General features: G+C 55.4%; 1 protein-coding gene and 1 long non-coding RNA gene across 18 annotated transcripts in view; both read left to right on the forward strand.

Annotated features, from left to right (window-relative positions):
* The first annotated feature begins 422 nt into the window (after positions 1-422).
* On the forward strand, positions 423-14,069 carry LOC311445156. Of its 16 annotated transcripts, none has more exons than XR_014698246.1 (8): positions 423-2,533; positions 6,112-6,215; positions 6,303-6,485; positions 6,555-6,779; positions 8,461-8,616; positions 9,270-9,789; positions 10,502-10,629; positions 11,568-14,069. It is a non-coding gene; the product is annotated as an uncharacterized lncRNA (long non-coding RNA). The 16 variants fall into 16 exon arrangements; XR_014698251.1 differs by having other exon boundaries at positions 452-2,533; positions 10,502-11,895; positions 11,985-14,069; XR_014698253.1 differs by having other exon boundaries at positions 453-2,533; positions 10,502-12,112; positions 12,290-14,069.
* A 1,337-nt stretch (positions 14,070-15,406) lies between these two features.
* Positions 15,407-15,821, forward strand: part of KDM7A (lysine demethylase 7A) — a 63,579-nt gene continuing 63,164 nt past the window's right edge. For both annotated transcript variants that reach the window (XM_084507224.1, XM_084507225.1), the window contains exon 1: positions 15,407-15,566. In XM_084507224.1, the coding sequence (XP_084363350.1) occupies positions 15,430-15,566 (137 nt within the window). In that variant the 5' untranslated portion in view covers positions 15,407-15,429. The remainder of the gene's footprint in view (positions 15,567-15,821) is intronic.

Consider the following 15,821-nt stretch of genomic DNA (forward strand, 5'->3'; position numbering starts at 1 on the left):
GTCGGGTTGTCATCGTGTGCGCTCCCTGCGAAGGGTCCCATGGAAACAGTTCCTTTCAGAGCTATCGCTTGTCCTTATCTGCGGCAAGGTGGGTATGGTGACAGCAAATCACATCTTGGGACACTTCTTTGCCTTTGTTGCCATGGGAATCTGCCTTCTGCAGCTTTGTCTTCAGTGAAAAAAGAGAAGAGTCGTTACCTTCCCTTGCTCACCCCCCCAAATGTGCTGGGGTCAAGGGGGCTGCGGTCAGCTCCGTAGAACAAAATGTTTGTGTTGAGGACGGGGCTGTGAGGCCTTTTGTCTTAGAATCTCACCACAGCACACACATCCCTCCGTGGTAGTTACTGTGTCTGTCTCAAAGAGCGGCGATGCAAAGCACAAAGCAGCGAGGCGAGTTGGCCCAGGTAAGACGTGCTGGGGGTGTCAGGCGCCGCGTATCTCACCGTGCCAGAGAAAGAGGGCCGGGACCTGCCCCTGCATCGACGTTAGGCACAGGTGGAAGAAACCGGGTCACGCAGGAGGAGCCTGACGCACCAAAGCGTGACGTCTGCCTGAAAGCCTGGCATGACCCACAGGTTCGGGTGCCAGTGTGGGAGCACCCAGGTGTGGTTCCCTGCCTCCACAAGAGAGGGTGGCTGCGGTGGTGCCAGAGGCCCCACAGGCTGCTGGCAAGGCAGGGCCGCGGGAGCCATGTGGCCATAACCAGGAGGCGGCAGCACCGCCGAGCCTTTGAAGGGGCGCAAAGTGATGTTGGGAAGAGCAGGATCCCGACCCGGCCATCTGGCCAAGTCAGCGCTGCGCTTCTCTGGTGCCACAGTTCATGATCAAGCCCTGTCAAGTCTGGTACGGAGAGAATGGAAACCGCATTTACAAAGCGAGCTCAATTTCTTGCGGGAAATAGTTCAGTCACTGGAATTTTCCACCTTGTAAAGGGAACCACGTCGCTCACTCAGGAGGTACTCTGAGGTGATGATAACAAGAAATCAGCGCATTTCAGAGAGCTCCTCTCAGTTGCTGGGTATGTTTTGTTCCTTCCCAGCCTTTGCTCGCATCATTTCTTCAGATCATAGCTGATCTTTGCTTTTGCTACGATTTTTGAGCGGATTCCGATACCAAACTCAAAGATATTTATCTGCACAGGACTCCTACGAAATAAAGAAGTTGTGTCATTTCCATTGTATGAATGAGGAACTGAGTCATAGGAGCCCAAATGACACATCTGAGGTTACTCAAGGAGGCTGAGCGCTGCTGGGAACTGAATCTGGGTGTTCCTGTCCCCGGCGGAGATCTCGCCCACTGCGCGCTGCAGCGTTTTCATGTGGGGCATCGCTGCGCCCTGCCTCTGGCCTTTGATCTCAGCCTGGGCCCTTGGACTCTGAAACGAGTAATAAATGCAATAAACCTCTTTCAAGAGGGAAGAGTGATTTATCTGGAGCCCTAAACTTTTGGCACTGGAAGAAAAAGCAGAATTTGAACTGGTCAATGTAAATAACACTACAATTACAATCAAGTGCTTTTGCTTAGACTTTGGTGTTTGTGGTGTCACGTCCTCCTGGGGAAGTGGGTATTATGCCTCCAGTTGGCAGAAAGTTCACATTTGTGCCTAAGCTGATGCAGGTTTTGTTGCTAAAAATACTGCACTATTTCAAACTGCGCTGCTATAAGCTATGCAAAGAGTCATCGTCTTGATGTTGTTGTTCAAATTAACAGTGACTAAATGCAGAAATACAAATGAGAAACACGCAATTCTGGAGCAGCGGGAGAAAAAGATGCAGCAGTCTAACCTGGGATAGGAAAAAACACACAATTCTCTCTCAAAATGTGTGCAAGTGCTGTGTTTTTAAACATAAAAATACCTACATAACGAGCCGGTTTGAGTAATTCAGAAATGACAATTCAGTACTGAAGGAAGTTTCACTTTCTTGCCTCATAGCTGTGTGTTTGTTTACCTTTTTGCATATGTATGAGTTTATATATAATGTGAACGAGTGCATGAAATGCTCATGCTGTTTCAGTTTGAGCAGTCTTTCCATATTCCCCCTGTCTGTAACTACTGTTGTTTACTCTTCAAGGATGTTCACCACAAAACCCACTTTAACTCGTGCGCTGCTAATTTTACAGGCAGGGTTTCAGTTCCAGCTCGAAGCAGCCTCATTGTCCTGGAGCTCTGCCCATGAATGGGCCTTCCTGCAGTTGCCAAGAATACTGAAATGAAACGACTGGGTAAAAACAATGCGTGGCGGAGCGCAGGCAATTAATGAATCAACGCGAGGCACTGTCGGTGGAATACGCTGAGCATATTGGTCTGGCTGCCTCTGCGTCAGCGCCGAGTTCTTAGAAATGTCCCACTCGAGGCGGAAGATACAGTCACCCGGCTGCTTATGGAGAAATGGGACGGCTTCAGTGCTCCGTGAATAACACGAGTCATGTCTGCCGCTCTCTGCTTACTCACCCTTGAAAGAAGCCAGTATGGAAGCAGCAGAAAGCGACTCAAGCTCGCAAACAAAGTGGCTTGGGCTGCGGCGTGGTAGGAGTGAGTCACGTTTCGCTCCGCGCTCCTGGTTTTGCTCAGCAGCCTCTGCAGCATCCCGGCCTTTATCTGCCGCCCCGCAGGACGGGGGAGAGGCCAGTGCTGTGCATGTGGGGGGCTGAGGGGCTGCCCAAAACCCTCCCGGGTGCTCGGAGGGGGAGAGCTGAGCCCCAGAGCTGCCCCCATGCTGGCGGGCTTGTGACTGCCCCTGGCTGGGGCTTGCACGGGGACCTGCTGTGGGGCTGGTGCTTGCAGCAGGCTGAAGTCAGGGGGGTTAGGAGCCCGCAGGCACAAAACAGTTGTTCGCTTGGACATGTGCAAAGTGTTTGAGGCTGTTTCCCTCAGCCTTCTCCCAGAGAAAGTGGCTGCAGGTGATGCAGTCCTTGTGAGAGTCACGAGCTGGTCACAAGTGGCGCTCCTGAGGGCTCGGTCTTGGGGACAGTTACAATATTTTTTATTGACATCTTAATGAGGGGATGGAGTGCACCCTCAGTAATTTGGAGATGACACTGAGGTGGGTGGATGCATTGATCTACCTGAGGGTAGGAGGGGTCTGGATGGGACGGGTCAATGGGCCACATCCAACTGTATGGCCTTCAACAAGGCCAAGTGCCAGGTGCTGCCCCTGTAACAACCCCAAGCAGCAGTACAGGCTTAGGGTTGTATATAAAAGGGTTGTTAGAAAGCTGCCCTGCCACAAGGACCTGGGGGTGTTGGTCAACAGCCACCTGAACACGAGCCAGCAGTGTGTTCAGGTGGCCGGGAAGGCCAGTGGTGTCCTGGCCTGCATCAGCTGTAGCGTGGCCAGCAGGACGAGGGAGGTGACTGTCCCTCTGTGCTTGGCATGGAGGGATACGCCTCAGGTATTGCCTTCGGCTTTGGGCCCCTCACCACAAGAAGGGTATTGGGTTGCTTGGGCATGTGCAGAGAACAGCAACGAAGCTGGTGAAGGGACTAGAAAATGGGTTGTGAGGGGCAGCTGAGGGATCGAGGGCTGTTTAGTCTGGAGAAGATGAAAGGCCTGAGGGGAGGCCCCATCGCTCTCTCCAACTACCTGAGAGGAGGCTGCAGCAAGGAGGTGTCGGTCTCTTTTCTCAGGTGAGAAGTGACAGGATGTGAGGGAACAGTCTCAAGCCGCAACAGAGGAGGTTTAGGTGGGAAGTTAGGAAGAATTTCTTCACAGAAGGGGGTGGTCAAACACTGGAATGAGCTGCTAAGAAGTAGGGGAGTCCCCATGCCTGGAGGTATTTAAGAGAGATGGGCATGACACTAAGGGACACAGTTTGATGGTGGACTTTGTAGTGTTAGGTTTATCTTGATGCTAGGCTGGACATGATGGTCTTAAGGGTTTTTTTTTCTATCTAACTGATTCTGATTTGGATTTTGTGAAGTAGCAAGGCTCAGTCTTGAGCAAGCCCCTCTCTTGGAGGCAGGGGGGCTGCAGATACTGCTCTAGGAATTAACACAGAATATTTTACCCATTAAAACTCTGGGCAAACATTAACTAATCCTCTCAACCCCCTCCTGGGGTAGGTAAATACCGTCTCGCAGGTGCAGAAACAGAGGAGGAGGAAAAGCAACGTGACTTGCCTAAAGCCACAGAGAGGGAACCAGGTGGGGATAAAAACAGGGGAGGTGTTTTATGGCCTGTGCCTGTGCTCGCCGCCCCCCAGACAGCGTTGTTTTACGTGCACCCGGGGCTGCCATCCCCTTGGTGCTTTGAGGAGCCAAGTAGGCTCCCAGGGGCCAAGCAGAAAGCCTCCTGCTTTGAAGTCAGCGAGGTCTGGGCTTCAAGGCGGGATCGCATGCCATGAAAAGCTTGTCCCGTCCAGGCTGGGGGTGCCTCTCAGGGGGCTTAGCCCCCGCCGCCCTGCCTTCAGGCGGGTGATAAATGTTGTCTGCAGCGCTGGACTTGTTTACCTTTGGGATTTACACCACTGATAGGGCGGCGGGGCGGCCCTGCGCCTGCAGACCTGTGTCCCGACAGCCTGGGGCTGCTGCCCTCTGCTCCTGGGGGCCCCGTGCTGCCTTTCCTGGAGCAGCGGGGTGGCAGAGCCAGCGTCTGGCACCCCGGGACTCTCACCTCCCTCCTTGGTGGCTAGCATTTCAAGCACCCTCGTAGCCAGGAATTTCTCTCGCCGTGCCTAATCACTCCGTGCTAACCTCTCCCCGCTCCACAGCCCGGCAGCTTGTCTCAGGGCTCGTCTCCTCGCCTCTGACCTGGCTGAGGCAGAGCCCAGGCCATCAGATAAAATGCAAAGGGAAGGTTTGTGTGCCCAGCCGCTCTCACGCCGCGGGGCCAGCCCTGCCCAGAGATAAAGGTTGCTCCCGCGCCTCCGAGGCGACGTCGGGAGGCTTCTGTCTGCGGCACGTTGTGCCCGGCATCTTTTAATTAGAGCCACATGCTTTATTATTCAGCAGAATATGCTTTCCCGGCCGTTTGTTAGGATCTTGCATCCAAGAGTGCTGCAGACTGCGAGCCCTAAATTAAGCTGTACGAAGCATATTGAGCACCTCTGAAAAGGGGTGGCAAGGGGCGGGGGCTATTGTCCTCTGCCCGCATTGTGGGCAGCTCCTTCCCGAGTTGGTCCTTTCACTTGTTGGCCAGCTCGTCGGCGCCGCGGTTTGTTTCTGCCTCCATCTGTTCCAACTCCAGTTTATTCAGGGCTCTGTAGGTATTGTACGCTGTGCTGCTTGCTTTTTTGTTGTTGTTGTTGTTGCGGATGGGAGAGGCTCCCCTTTTCATGCTTCACCTATTCATTTTGTAGATCTCCAGCTTCCTCGTCAAGTTTTCTCTTTTGTCGTATTAATTGGCCTTAAGTCTACAGTCAGGTGCTGTGCGCGTGCTTCCCGTGTACACCTTCACCATCTGCTGCCTTTCATCTCCATGGCGCCCAGGCCAAATTCCAGCTCTGGCAGTGACATCCTGCTCCCTGCTCTCCTGCAGCTCTAATTGCCTTCAGCCCTGGCCTGTCCTCACCTCTGCTCATGGCCGGGAGAGGGGTGAGGTGCCCGCTGCGAGGAGAAGGCAGGGCTGGAGGGAACCTCTGCTCCGAAAGGAGGTGCAGTCTTCAGCACTGAAAGCAGTTTATGACTTGTGTCTGTCTGTCCTGTCCAAACACAAGCTGTCTGTAGTTCCTGGAGGAGGGCAGAGTGAGTGCTGCTGCTGTTTACCTCTGTCTCTGAGTCTTGATGCGTCCGGGGTAAAACCCAATTTGCTGGGTGATCCCAGAGCGTGTGTGAAGCTCCATGAGTTTCAGTGGGGTTTTTGTGTTCAATTCACTTTCTCCTTTACCTGCCCTACAGTCCTGCATGGGTTGGGACTCTCACGTGCTCTTAAACATGGATAACAATATGTATAAAATGAACTACCTGTGTGTCTTGGGTACCGTGGTAGGGGAAGACCATTTATTTATTTATTTATCTAGTTATCTATCTATCTATCTATTTATTATTTATTTATTTTAGTGATTAATCGAGCAGTGCAGCTAGCAATAAAACTGTTGGTGAATAGCTGTGTAAGCCCCAGTCCAGCATACACCCTAGGAACATTATATATAATCTGTCTTTTGTGCCTAAAGGTCTCTGTGAAGGCGGTGGCCTGCCCAGCCAGGTGTGAAGCGTGCATGTGCTCATGTAGAAAGGATCTGCCCTGGAGGATCTGGAGCTCAAGGAGCCGAGAGAGGTGGGCAAGGGCAGTGGGAAGGAAGGGCTGTGGGTCCCATGCCCCTGAGCAGGCTGATTGCAGGAGAGATTTTTTTTTCTTTAATAGAATCTGGAAGCACAGAGATGTAGGGAGGTGGTTTTCCTGCTGAGCTGCTTGCTGGGACCCTTTGTAGCACCTTGGTGCACCCCTAAGTGTCCTGGGGAGCTCACTGGAAGTGCCAGACATGGGTGTCCAGCACAAAGCTCCCGAGGTCTTCTGTTTGTGACAGCATCCTCCGCTTGCTACAAGGTAAGGCCTCTAGATCAGCAGCATGTTGGATCAGATTTGATGGCTTGAACTGCACGGGTTTGTTTACAGGGAAGCAAGCTGGTGCTGTGCTTGTGTCCCCGTCCCCTGCCGTAGCTGTAATTCCTGTAACAACGGAACAGGTTGTGGCTGTGGTGTATGTGCTGCTGCTCACAGTCCTGCAAGGGAGAGAGAAGTGAGATTCTTGCTTTCCTGTAGATGTGCGGCACAGAAGAAATAAGCTTCCTGCTCAGCACCACAGAAGAAAGCATCATCGTGACGTTAACATCAATCCTGGTGAGCAGCCTGCCCCTTGGGAGGGCTTGGGGTAGGGAGCAGAGACCCCCTGGATGAGCACTCGGTCCGTGCCCCTTCTCCTGCCCATTTTCTCATTCCCGTGGGTCAGATCAGCTCTCTCCCTCTGCCACAGCACATCCCAGATTTACGGGAGCCATAAACCGCAAAGCAGAGAGAAATAAAAATACTAAACACTTAGGTTTTTAAAAGGCCAACAGTGCACTGAAGCCTCGGCGATAATTTGCTCGTAAAGAAATATAATGCTTGAAATCACAACGCGGGGCTGCGGACGGAGGCTGGGGTCTGCTGCGAGTCGCTCCTGCTCAGGCTGTAGAAGGACAGCAACATGGCAAGAAACCCCACAGAGGATGTGGGGATTAGGTTTAGTAGGTTGGCTGTCATTGCACCAAGCCGGGAGGTCACCTGGAGGCACTTTGGTGGCCTCCAAGGGCTTGTCCTGTGCTGGGTGCTGGTGAGAAGCAGGGAAGGTAAAAATCCACCAGCAGCAGTCAGACCAGCGGGGTTATGGGCTGCGTGCAGCTCCCCAAACCATCAGGCTGAGGATGTTCCCCTCGGGTCTTGCATGCTTCAGCACCAGCAGCCCGGCCAGGCCCAGCTTGGGCAGCAGCTGCTGGGGGTAAGGTGGCTGCTCAGAACTTCACCCCCTGTGTCAAGTTGCTTTTTATTAAAAAAAGAGAGAGCCTTGCTTTCTGAGACGTACACCTGAATACTGGTGTGGTAGGGCCACTTAGAGAGACGTGGGAACTGCCCAGCGTGCAGCTCTGCTCCAGCTGCAGCCTCACCGGTGCTGAATTATCACCTCCCGTTGGCCATGCTGCCCCTAAGGTTGCCTGCCGTGTGGTTTGCAAGGAAAGCACACTGCTAACTCATACGTTTGGCACCGCTGTGACCCCCAGGTCCTGTTCAGCTGGGCAGCTGCTGGGCCAGCCTGTCCCAAGCCTGCACTGCTGCCTCCTGCAATTCCTTCCAGGTAAGGAGCTTTGCACTCCCCTCCCTGCACTTTGGGAGGCCAAGTTCCTTGGGGTGGTTCTCAGTTCCCCCATTTGCTGAGCGCATGCTCTGTCTCGTGTCACGTTTTAAAGGGTTTTTATCACTCCTGGAGCTGCCGCGTTCAGGCTGGCTCTATCTGGAAGGCTTGCAGGAGACCTCAGCAGAGCCGCAGTAACTGTAACCAGGGGGCAGGGCACCGCACTCCAGCGAGGGCTTTACGAGTTAAAATAAGAAGGTGTTAGCAAAAACAAACGCGAAGCTGAAGCAGCCTGGCTGGAGAAGGAACCAGGAGCATTTAGTTCCTCCACTGAAGCCACCACTTGGACAATTCCCTGGTGCCGGGGTGGTCCTGGCCAGGAGCTGCCCCTGCCCTCCTCCCGCAAGCAGGAGGGCTTCAGGCGCTCTTCGTTAGCCACAGAGGAGCAAAGGCAAGAGGCCAGTTGAACTCCCCTGGGGGAAAATCACCTTCACCTTCTAAATTAATCCGGCCAAAAGAGCATTCCCTCCTCTCCAGCCCTTCAAAGCCCTCCCTTCCAGGAGAGAGAGCTCGGAGGCTGTTTCTTCTTTGGTTAGAACATTCTCTGTGGTTCCTTCTCTTGGAGAAATCAAAACTTTCAAAGCCTCTGGCTGCCGCCACCTTTTCATTAGTGCTTCCTGATCTGTTTCACAGCATCCTCTCTGCCTGGTTCCCAGTGACTGAGTTCCCCTTTGCGGTAAAGCCCTTCTCCCTCCCTACCGCAGCGTGGCTGAGCAGCACGGCCTTTGTCAGTACATCTCTGCAGGGAAAACAAATTACCGTAATGGCCCAAACGCTCCGTTTCTTCTGGTAAGTGGCTGTGGAAGCAGAGCTCAGTTCCCTTCCCTGGATTGTATTTGCACAGGGAGGTGGGCAAGGGCAGCGTTTGGGGGCTCGGGGGCACTCAGGGCGCTCGGAGGGCAGTGGGTAGGGGCTGCTCTCTTTGCATGTCTCTCTTCTTCCTAGAAAGCCCGCAGGTGAACTTTGCAGGTCGGCTGTTCCAGAAGAGCAACCACCACGTGCTGACCTTTGCTCGCGTGAGCGCCGGCGTTAATGAGTTACCTGCTGACCCCAGAGCCCTCCAGGAACCGTGTCAGCCTCCGCAGAGACCCCGGCTTGCCCACGGGTGGCTCCTTGTTACGCCCCAGCCCACCTGTGCCCACCCCACAAACTCAGCCCCTGGGCTCTGGAGCTGCTGTTTGCAGCTCGGACGTGAGCAGGAGCCTTCTGGCCCCTGAGCTCAGCGCTGTGAGGTCTGCTGAAGCTTCTCAGCCAGCCGCAAAACCTGAAGGAAGGAGGCGATGCTGTTTAGGCATCGTGGTTTTTAGTCCTTCGTTGTTTTTTTGTTTTTTTTTTTTTAATTTTGTATTTTTTTAAATAGGGATTTTACAGTTGTTTCTGTAGCTTTGTATCTGAACGAGGCGAAAAATAACTTTATAATTTCTTTTAAATATACCCGATAGAATGACAAGCAGGAAGAGAAGCTGCACTTCGGATCGAGCCTTCCTCTTTAACGTGCAGCCTGAGTACCAGAAAGCGCCAGAAGCTGCTTGTCCCAGAACAAAGCCGAGAGGTGGCCTCTGCTTGCTGCATGCACCTGCCTCCTCGCCGCCCCGTCCCCTGCAGGGACCCTTCAGTGTGCCTGTGCCCAAACCCCGCTGCCTGTCCCCGGACCTGCGGGAGGGCAGGGGCGCTGAGAGCCGTGGGGCGCTCATGGGGGCAGCGCTGGGGCCCATTGGGCACAGCAGGAGCTGGGGACCGAGGGGCTTCCCCTAACAAAGCCCTTTCCATCCGGCTCCCACCATCCCCGTTGTTGGCGCAGTTTGGGATCTGCGCGGCTCGGGAGCACAAAAGAGGCCAAACAATAGGCACGGGGGAGCCTCCTGGCCCTGTCAGTCCGGGCAGCTTTGTTCCAGCCTCCTTCCCCGGGCAGGCGCTCGCCCCGCTCCTCCGTGTCCTTTGTCCCCAGCTGGAGACGGGCAGGTGAGCGGCGTGCGGGGCAGGTGCTCGATGCACGAGGCTCCTTGGGCGCTGGGGCTGTGGATTTGGCCAGGGAGAGCCCTGGTCTGCCTGGTCCTGAGCGCCGCGGTGCTGCTCCAGCGGCTCTGGGCTTGATTTTAACCAGCAGCTGCAGGTTCTGCACTTCGATTTTACGACTGGCTGTAATTTTTGAACCAAACAAACAGGCAGCTGGCAGGCAGATATTAGCCTGGCAGAAATCAGCCCCTGTCCCGACAAGGCTGGTTCTGAGAGGGGGGTTTGATAAGGCGTGTAGGGAAAGGGGGTGTGCGATAACACCGGGGAAGGAAAACACACAGGCTGGAGTGGTGACAAAGAGCTCGGTCGCACGCTCTGCCGTGCAAACGGGATTGTTTGCGCGCTCGTCTGGCTCCCTCTTCCCCGTCCCCCAGCACCGGAGGGGCCGGGCTCCTCGGGGAGCTGCTGGGTCTGGGCAGAGAGTGCCCCTGGGGTCTGCGGCAGCAGCAGGGGCTGCATGAGGGGACGTGGCCTCTGGGGCCGGCTTTATGGCTGCACGTGGAGAGCGACAGCTGAGCTCCTCTGGCTGCTTTCCCTTACATCCTTAACGTGCAGCTTGTCCCATCCTGCACCAGCCGTCTGAGAACACACCTAAATGGCTCTCCAAAACAAAGGTCCTCGTGTGATTGTTTTCCTTTTTTTTATCTTGGCTTTCAAGGAATGGAGGTGAACCGAGAGCAGATAAGGAGTATTTACTCCCCGTGAGCAAACAGCGGAGGGCTGAAATGAAGGATTTTCTCCAGCAACAGCACTCCCTGCTCGTCATGCTGTACCTCTGAGTTTCCAGTAAGCGTACCCGAGCTACAAGGCAAACAAATCGAGAGCCATCGAGGTGTATTTACCCTCCTGCTGCTCCTGCCACAGCGCTGGTGCAGGCTGGTAGCACGGGGATGGGCACAGCCACCTGCACACCGGGCCAGGCCCTCGGGATGCACCCAGCACCTCCGGGATGAGCCCATCCTCAGGCCCATTGCAGCTCTCTCCCCTCCCTTCTGGTATTGGGAGTTAGGTGATGATAGTGTTTTGGTAAAGTTGCCCCTTAGACTTCTGCCATGCAGTATGTAGCCTTCCTGAGCACTAAAGGAAATGCTGAGAAATCAGATTGAGGAGGTTTTGCCTTTCTTTCCCCACTCGGTGCTCCCCCACCCCTTATCTCCAGACGGCTGCTCTGCCCCAGTCGCTCTGTAAACTTGTCCGGGCTTCCAGCGCTCCCCGCATAAACCGCAACTGGGTGCTTTTTGCACCGATTAAGATCACGCTGTGTGAAAGCAAACACAAATCAGCTGTGGCCTTTGGGCCCCTGACACGTCTCCAGAGTCGCCACCGGCGCCACAGCGCTCGTGCAACCCCGCAGCCTCTGTGCGGTGACGTCCCTGTGCCGGCACCGTGCGGGGCTGCTCCCAGCTCAGCCGCTAATGCTCCCACTAGCTTTTACCACCAAAGTGGGAAGGGAGCTTTTCAGCAGCCGGATGAACAGCAGGGACTTGCTTTTTCTCACTAGGCTACAATGTCAGATGTGGGAAGGGGAAGGAGGGGGAGGATTTCCTGGGTAATTCCCCAAATCTTGATGTGTGTGCAAATGCCTCCCAGTCTGCTGCGTGCCACCCCTGGGAGCCCAGTGCAGGGGGAGGCCGTGTCCCTGCTCAGGATTACCTCCTGCAGGAAAAGAGCCCATAAACTTCTTGTACAAACCAAGCCTGAAGTTTGCCACTTCTCTTATGCAGGGAAGCACGGGACACTTTCCTGCCTGCTTGGACTCGTGCTGCACACAACGTGTCGCACCGTTTCAGCGCCCCTCGCATAAGCTCTGCGGCGTGTTTACCGTCAGCAGCGGTGTTTCGTTTCAACAGAAACCTTTAAAGTCTTTGCAACTTCCTCCGGGGATGCTAAACTCAGCACCGCCGCGACCGGGTGGTGAATGGGTTGAAAACGCTGCCGACGGTTTGAGGCGGCGCGTGGGCGCCGCGGGGGCGAATGTTCCCTGCGCCGGGTGTTTTCTAAAGGTCTCCGACGCACGAGGCATGACTGAATGACTTGTGCTTTCTTTGCGTGGTGAGGGGGTGAATCTTGAATCGCTGGGCTGCTTTTATTTTTGTTAGACGTGTGTGGGCTGACGACATGACTCAGTATTTTCTCTGCAGATGCAAAGATCGTCCTGCCAATTCTGGGTAGACTCTGGGCAGTTCCATGCGGAGAACTGGAACACTTTTTATTCCAGAGCTTTGCTTTTTGGCAGCCTGAAGCCCCTTGATGTGGAAATAAATAATAAGTAAATAAATAAAACAGGAGTGCTCTTGCAAAATGTACAAAAATATACTGAAAAAATGTCCGAGGATGGGGAAACTACCTCTTACCCTTGTGTTTTCCCAACAACTTAACTGATTATTTTCTTGTTACTCTGAAAAAATGCCTGTTAACATCTGACTTCTTTTTCTGCTCCTTCCAGGTCTTGGTTGCTTGTGGGCCATCCCTTTGGCTGCAGTAACGACCCAAACCCTGCTACAATCCTGACTCGGTAACAGCGCATACGGCTGTGAACTATACCCGAGCACTGATTGTAAGCTAATTACAAGCCTTTGGTACAAGCGTGCAGAAGGATGTGCTGCAGTGCCACTGTTTCATCTTCCTATCATCCTAGTTCCTCATCCTAGTTCCTCAGTCCTAAGCCCTGCTTCCCATTCTTGACATTTTCTCCAGCCTACACTGCCCACCCATGGAAATAACGCACCCCAAATGTTAGCTCAAGCACAACCATCATTCCTCTGCACCTAGTGGGAAGCTGCTCCATTTGGTCAGCCGAGTGCCTTCGCGGCCCTGTCCCAGAGTAAAAGAACGGGGTACTCCCCCTTATCCCCTCTGGGCAGTGCTCACATTTTCCAGCAATAATCCAAGACTCTCAGCCCTTCCTATCACACTGCCTGATCCCAGAAAGTTGGGTTTGCCAGGGGCTGCGCTCGGCAGGGCCTGTTCTGGTGGAGAAGACGGGGGGAAGATGTTTGGGGGCTGCTTTGGAGGGTGAAACCGCTTGCTGGAGCTGCTGAGGGAGGGCGGGCAGGCTGCAGGTTGGCCCCAGGTCTGCTCAGGTGCCAGCACTGTGGCGAGCAAAGCATGTGCTGCTGAAGCACTTTGGTCCTGCTCCTTTATGCGCAGTCAAGGTTGGCATTGTCATTTCTGATTCTAAACTGCATTTCATGAGGCTGTCCGGGTTTCTGGGAGGAATGCTTATTAAAAGAGGTTTTGTAATTCTCTTACAGTGTGTGGTCTTTTGCTTTTCTGAACTTCTGCTGTGCTCCATTCAAGTGTATTTGTGCTTGGAAAGAAACCTTGGACAGAGAACAGCTGATGGAGAGCAGATCAGACTGGGAACAAGATGGAGCTGGCTCAAGCTATGTTCCTGCTGCGGATGAGGCAGGTACCCCCCACCTGCTCAAAGGGAGCCTGCAGCGGCCAGGATCGCCGATACACCCTGCTTGGAGGGAAATCACAACAGCCAAAGGATGTTGTTTGTGGTCGTAGAGAAAGTGCTCGTTAACCGGTAAGCTTTGCTGTGCGTGGCTGAGGCTGCAACTTCCTTCTGTTCACAGAGACCGGGGTTTGTTGCAGTCCTCGAGGCTGGTACAGGGAAAGTCCCTGCAGAGGGCTGAGCCCGTCCTGCTTCCTCATTCTTTGCACTCTCTCCACTGGGCAAACCTTTTCTGTGTCACCTGCAAACTTCCTCATGAAATCGAGCAACGCCAGACCAACCCTGAGCAAAACGAGGCCTCCTCCCCACAAGTCACACAGCCTCACCCCCTGCTCTTACGGGAATACCCAGTGGTGTGCTTTACCAAGGCGATTAGAGGGGTTGTCGTTCGCGGAGACCTCCTGAAACACAACACATGTGCATTTTTATGGCCAATTTGGATAAAGTTACCACTGCAGCTGGTGACTGCAGCTCCAAGATAACACCCAGCACGTGACAGCCTAGGAAGCAGCACACCAAGGAGCCAGGAGCTGTGTGTTTTCAGACTGTGGCGTGGCTACAAGTACCGATGTGTTGTTGCACAACTTTGCCGTGAACAGCTGTCTCCCCGTTGTTGTCATGTTGTTATTACTTGTAAATGTTTCTGCAAGAGCTTTCAGGCCCTACCACTAATACGTATTTTCCTTAATGTCTTTTTGGATTAGATTAATAACTCAATGTGCTTTTGAATCAGATTAATAAAGGAAAACAATATCTGTCGTAAGAGAATGTCCCGGTACATATTATACCCTCAGGAAGTTTGCAGATGACAGCAAGCTGGGGGAAGTGTTCATCTGCAGGAGGGCAGGAAGGCCCTGCAGGGGGACCTGGACAGGCTGGGCTGATGGGCGGAGGACAGTGGGGTGAGGTTCAGCATGGCTGAGTGCTGGGTCCTGCACTTTGGCCACAACAACCCTATGCAGCGCTACAGGCTTGGGGCAGAGTGGCTGGAAAGCTGTGCAGAGGGAAGGATCTGGGGGTGCTGGCTGATGAACATGAGCCGGCAGTGTGCCCAGGTGGCCAAGAAGGCCAACGGCATGCGGGCTGGGGTCAGGAGCACGGAGGTGATCGTCCCCCTGTACTCGGCTCTGGTGAGGTCGCACCTCGAGTGCTGTGCTCAGCTTTGGGCCCCTCACTACAAGGAGGACATTGAGGCTCTGGAGTGTGTCCAGAGAAGGACTACGGAGCTGGTGAGGGGCCTGGAGCACAAGTGCTGTGAGGAGCAGCTGAGGGAGCTGGGGGTGTTTCGTCTGGAGGAGGCTCAGGGGAGACCTCATGGCTCTGTAGAGCTGCCTGAAAGGAAGGGGTGGGGGGCTGGGGGTTGGCCTCTGCTCACAGGTAACCAGTGATAGGATCAGAGGGAATGGCCTCAAGTTGTGATAGGGGAGGTTCAGGCTGGCGATGAGGAGACATTTCTCCTCAGGAAGAGCAGCCAGGCACTGGGACGGGTCGCCCAGGGAGGTGGTAGGGTCACCGTCCCTGGGGGTGTTTGGGGAGAGGCTGGACGTGGTGCTTGGGGACACGGTCAGTGGTGACACTGGTGGTTGGGGGACGGTTGGACCCCCCCTTCCCTGCCCCTCGCCACACGGACACTGCGGGGGCCTCGACGCCTGCGGCCGGCACTGCGCCTGCGCGGCAGCCCAGCCGCCCGCTCGGGCCTTCGGGCAGCTTCGGCGCCGCTCGGCCGCTTCCGCCGCGGTTACGTAAGGCGGGGGGCGGGGCGCGCGGCGCGCTCTTTCTCTCCGTGTCCTCGCGGCACCCCGCCCCGCCCCCTCGGCCCGGGGAGGGAGGGAGGGGAGGGAGGGGGGGACGCGCACGTGCCCCGGAGGGCGGGGCGCGGGGAGGCACGCGCTGCTCCCCCCCCCCACAGCACACACAGCACACACTCGGTTCCGTCCGCTCTTCTGGTGCGGGGGGGGGGGGGGGGGAGAGAGGCGCGCAGGCGCAGTGCGGCGCCCGCCTCCGAGGGGAGGGGGCGAGGAGGAGGAGGAGGAGGAGGAGGAGGAGGAGGAGGAGGAGGAGGAGGGCGGGGAGGGGAGGGGCGGGGCGGGGCGGCGGAGCCCCAGTCCGGGAGTTCTTTAAAGATGGCCGGAGCGGCGGTGGGGGCCGCTGCCACCGCCACCAGCACCGCCACCCCCGTGTACTGCGTGTGCCGGGAGCCCTACGACGTGAGCCGCTTCATGATCGAGTGCGACATCTGCAAGGACTGGTTCCACGGCAGGTAGGGACGGACGGACGGACACGGGGACAGACGCGGGGACAGAGGGGACGGACAGACAGGCGGACAGCCCTGCCTCGCCGTCCCCGTGTGCCCCCGCTGCCGGCCGGCCGGCGGACAATGGCCGGGGCTCGGCTGGGTTTGACGTGCGGGAGGAGGAGGAGGAGGAGAGGGGGGGGAGGAAGGTGATGATGATGATGGTGATGAAGATGAAGGGGCGCCGGGGAACAAAGGCAGCGAGCGGGGGGCGCCCGGCCC

Source organism: Aythya ferina (genome assembly GCF_964211825.1).
Source record: "Aythya ferina genome assembly, chromosome: 1".
Taxonomy (NCBI): domain Eukaryota; kingdom Metazoa; phylum Chordata; class Aves; order Anseriformes; family Anatidae; genus Aythya; species Aythya ferina.